The sequence below is a fragment of the Triticum urartu genome, chromosome 1A (genome assembly GCF_056163025.1).
Source record: "Triticum urartu cultivar PI428250 chromosome 1A, HENAU_Tu73, whole genome shotgun sequence".
In the NCBI taxonomy this organism is placed as follows: domain Eukaryota; kingdom Viridiplantae; phylum Streptophyta; class Magnoliopsida; order Poales; family Poaceae; genus Triticum; species Triticum urartu.
The window spans coordinates 61,906,718-61,911,032 of NC_141873.1; the positions used below are offsets into that span (position 1 = coordinate 61,906,718).

The following is a 4,315-nucleotide window of genomic DNA, read 5'->3' on the forward strand; positions in this document are numbered from 1 at the left end:
TGTGCTCAACATTGCCACTCATCAGCATGTAATTATGGGACAACCATTGCGGACGTACAAAGCTACCATGTGCTCAACATTTGCCACTCAGCATGTTTCAAGAAAAGGAACATCATATGAACACGAATCCAAACGAGTAATGACTGTACATCCTTGGGAGTAATTAACGAACAATCGCTTCTGCCATCACTACTGCAAGAGCCACATCAAAAGGCATTTTGTTCTGGGGCTATAGCAGAGTGAGGATGACGATGGGCTTCAACTGATCATGACATTATGCTAAAGTGCGTATACACAGAGACCAACGACATCAGCCAGCGTCCTCAAATGCTTTGTGCTTCTCAAAATCGAATATACCAGAGTTTTCAGTCATGGTGCTAAATCTTCGCATATGTGTCGGTGCGTGCCCTCAGAGCCTCAGTGCGCCTACTCTTTCCCATTTCTTCTACCAACCAGTCGATACCCAGTTTGATCCCCGTCCTGCCATAAAAAGGTCATTAAGAAAGAGAGGTCTGCACAACTTTCTTCATGTCCACCTTCCAAGTGGCTAGTTCAATGTATCCTTGACTATCATATATTCATAGAAGAAAAATATATTAAGCAATGTATAGTTAAAATAGAATGAGTTAAGCAATGTGGTTGCTAGCCTAAACTGAATCATTGAAAGTCCATCTTGATAAGAAATTAGTAGAAATATTCATAATAATGGATCATCCTTCAGTATGAAGCAAATAAGTTTGGCAACTGAAGGAATTGCTCTACTTACCCATCATATGCAGATCCCGCAACAAACATATATGGCCTCTCATCAAACTCTTTAAGGTGAAGATGTCTGTCCAATTCTTCTTCTGTGACAGCTGCTGGTAAATCCTGTTGAGAGGAGCATCCAAACATGAAAAATATAAGAGGCAAGAGGAAAATGGCTAAAGCAACATATCAAGATGAAATGAACTTGCAGGGGACTAAATGAATAATATGGACAGCTATTTTTTTCTGCAGCGTCTCTCTCATCTTCAAAATGTTACGAATACCGAGTGCGATAATGCGTCAATTCTTGAACAACTTCAATTATGCGCAAGCACATGGTTAAAGCATGTTCCACCTCTTCCATGCTCTGAGCTCTACATATGATGCATATTCATGGCCTAGGGAGCATGGAAACTGGTATCCTCTGACACTTAAACAGCTGCGGATTCGTTTACAGTTACAACTACTGTGCATTGTATGCACATGAAAAAGAATTTTCCCAGAAGTGCCAATTTTCATCCAAGTAATTGCAGTTTTCAGTTCAGAGTGAATGCATTGAGTTTTGTAAGGTAATTTAGGGTGCGTTTGGTTTCCTTGCCCTGACGGGCCATAGCCTAGCTAGCCCAGCTAGCGCAAGTCAGCTTTGTTGACTTTGCCTGGTTGCACGATTTGGCTCGGAGTAGTTTTTTTTGCGTGGTGTGTCTTGCTGTTGAGAGTGATCCAAATTGGCTCTCCCAAGCTGGCGAGGATTTCATTGCCCCGTGAGGCTAACTTGCCGTCAAAAGCGATAATTTATGGGCTATACCAAACGCGTTCCCTAGCCTGGCAAGGCTATAACTGATTTTGCCTAGGATCCAAATGAACCCTTAAGTATGGTGTATATTACTCAACCTGTTTGTTGGCGAATACGAGTAGTGGTGCCTCTTGCAGATCCTCATGACGAAGCACTTTCTCTGCAACAAAAATGTTTGAGATCCTAACTTTTCCAGTCCTTGACAGACTTCACTAGAACATACAGTTAACAGCACAAGTTACACAAATGTTTTGTGACGAAAGAAATGGAAGCAACTTACCAAGAGCAGATTTGGCATCTTCAAATGTTGATGCGGAGGCAGAGTCGATAACGTATACTATAGCATGAGCCTCATCATAATATTTCTCCCATATAGTTCTTAGGCCAGGCTGTCAAAAACATGTAGTTAGCATTTGAATTTGCAATGTCTAGAAAAAGAATGCTATCTAAATTGTAGTCTTTGTGAAATTATGGAATGAAGTTTATGTTTGCCTGTTAGCTTTCACAAAGTAAAGGTCATAACTACAGTTTAGTATGCTTCCTTAAGCAAAACTTAAACCACATAATGGGAAAGGTCTAACTTGTCAATTATCAGTAGTACCAAAGCTTGTGTTCTTAAAAGGCTGAAAGTACATCAGACAGCAGGAGCAGTAAGAGAGAAACTTCCGCAAAAATATTAGGTACATGATCACGAACGTAGACCAGGATCTCTGTAGTATCAAAGTATAAGGTCTTACTAAGATAAGCATTTGCTTCAGTTTTGCCATAAACATGAAAAAACTTATAAACATGATGGTTACATGCCTTCCGTATAAGCATCAACTCTAATGTTCTAATAATTTGCATGTCCACAGGAAACTTTTACGTTTGAGGATTCTAAAAAGGGATGAAAACTGGCCTACACTTGTCATTTATCTAATCCAGGTACTTTGGTTGCAAAATGAAGCGTGTATTCTATCTCCAGGTATTAAAGTAAGATCATGAAAAAAATAAAGTACAAATGCATTTGATCTGAACGTCAATTAGTTCCTTTTTTCCTTACACGGGAATGGGATCTTTATTGCTCAGTTAAAGGTTTAGAAAGCAGTGAAACACAATCCATTAACCAGTGTGACCCGGTTCTAGCAAAATTAGATACCACATGTGCAGCTCTACCATGGTTACGATTAATTTTCTTAAGCAAGAATCTCGATTTCCAGATTTCATCATTTTGATCTCCATTAATGAAAATGGAGATCGGAGAAATGAGCAAATATGAACCTATCTTTGATGAAATGAAAATAGTCCTGGATGATGAATGGAGAAATTTAATTGAAGAGCTTGTCAACCAGAAATTTTGGCCAATAGCACAAGAAACCATACCTGACCTCCCAGATCCCAGAAAACAAGTTTTACATTTGCATCTTCAATACGTCCAATATTAAGCCCCACAGTTGGACCAATACGATCATGTGGAAGACCTTCTCCTTTCAAATAGATTGACTTCAACTTTTCTAGCAAGGTCTACATAGTCATTATTAGAAGCACATCAAGTTTTGATACGAATACAATTATACAAACAAACCCAATCTTCAACACATAAGGGAGATAGTTGATTCAATACTTCATACATGTAAACACAAGTTTGAGATGGATTACCGTCTTCCCAGCCTTATCGACTCCAAGGATGAGCACACGGAACTCTGTCTTGCTGAACACATGGTTCCATAGACCATGTAACAAGGAGAACATTGCTGGTATTCCCCTCTTCTCAATCAGCTACCAGCTTACAGTGCAGATGACCCCTGAAACTGAAAAGTCAACCTCATGTTACAAACATATGGCTTGAGGGATGATCGAACATATGAAACTGAATCAAATAAACACTGGACAATGAGCAGGCTCCGGCTTGCAAAGTTCCAATGGTCACCGGCTCCAGCACAGTATCACCAACGCGATTCCCTGCCCGCCGCACTTGCAAAGCATGATATTCGCAAACTACACATTTCCAAACAGCGGATCCATCCAGACCATCTACCAACACCGTCTTGGGTATCAAACTGAATAAACGGCACCAATTCGGCCCAAGCGGAACCGATTAGACGCGGCTTCACCGATAGAGATCTCAACACCGATCCTACTACGTCCTTCCCCTCCCAGATCCCAATTCCGCCAAGGGGCGGGATCGGACTCAAAATTCCCGTGAATCCGAGCCACTGTCTCTGCAATTTACTAAGGCGTGTAGAAACCACCACGAAGAAGGCAGAAGAAGCCGCGGCGGGATGGGCAGGATCTCTTCGGGCGAGCAAATTCCCCCTGTGAGATCTGAGAGAAGAGAGCAGGTGAGACGGAGGGAGAGGATCGCACCTTGCCGGCCGCCGCGCGGATCTGTAGGGAGACTGGGCGCGCTCGCGGTCACGCTCGCCGTCGCCGCCGCGTCGTTGGTCCTGGCTGCTGAGTTTTTCCTCTCTTTTTTTCGAGACAAGGTCCTGGCTGCCGAGTGCACTGCGCTCCGAATTGCGGAGAGCCCGGAGACGAAGAGGAAGCAGAAGAAAACGTGGGCCGGGGTTACAGGTCTCATGACTCCGCATTTGTTGGGCCGGCTGAGTTCATCCGTTGGACCTAAGGCACTCTGTGTTTGCAGCCCACGTGACTTTGGGGACGATGTTAACCCTCCAATGCTGTGGGAACACCCCCTCAGGAAAAAAAACTGTGTTGTGAGAACAAGTCGCGTTCTCGGCTCCAGAGGCCAGTCAAGATCAAGTCGTCGCAGACGTTCAAAGCCTAAGGGCGTAT

The 4,315-nt window shown here is 43.0% G+C and overlaps 1 protein-coding gene across 2 annotated transcripts; it reads right to left on the minus strand.

The window, feature by feature from the left end:
• GB1 (GTP-binding protein 1) lies at positions 1-4,084 on the minus strand. 2 transcript variants are annotated; one of them, XM_087546972.1, is made up of 7 exons: positions 3,887-4,084; positions 3,179-3,330; positions 2,903-3,043; positions 1,821-1,929; positions 1,639-1,700; positions 767-870; positions 1-480 (listed from the first exon to the last, which is right to left on the minus strand). In XM_087546972.1, the coding sequence occupies exons 2-7, from the start codon at positions 3,269-3,271 to the stop codon at positions 378-380; spliced, it is 612 nt and encodes a 203-aa protein (XP_087403098.1). In that variant the 5' UTR covers positions 3,272-3,330; positions 3,887-4,084; the 3' UTR covers positions 1-377. The 2 variants fall into 2 exon arrangements, with proteins under 2 accessions (XP_087403098.1, XP_087403106.1); XM_087546980.1 differs by having other exon boundaries at positions 3,179-3,324; positions 3,887-4,055.
• Between the last annotated feature and the right edge of the window lie 231 nt (positions 4,085-4,315).

Excerpts from the sequence above, each read along its gene's own strand:
- GB1 (XM_087546972.1), bottom strand. The coding sequence starts at position 3,271 with ATGTTCTCCTTGTTACATGGTCTATGGAACCATGTGTTCAGCAAGACA. Across the intron at positions 1,930-2,902 it reads TCTGGGATCTGGGAGGTCAG|CCTGGCCTAAGAACTATATG; the intron begins GTATGGTTTCTT and ends TGTTTTTGACAG. Across the intron at positions 1,701-1,820 it reads AGATGCCAAATCTGCTCTTG|AGAAAGTGCTTCGTCATGAG; the intron begins GTAAGTTGCTTC and ends TTTTTGTTGCAG.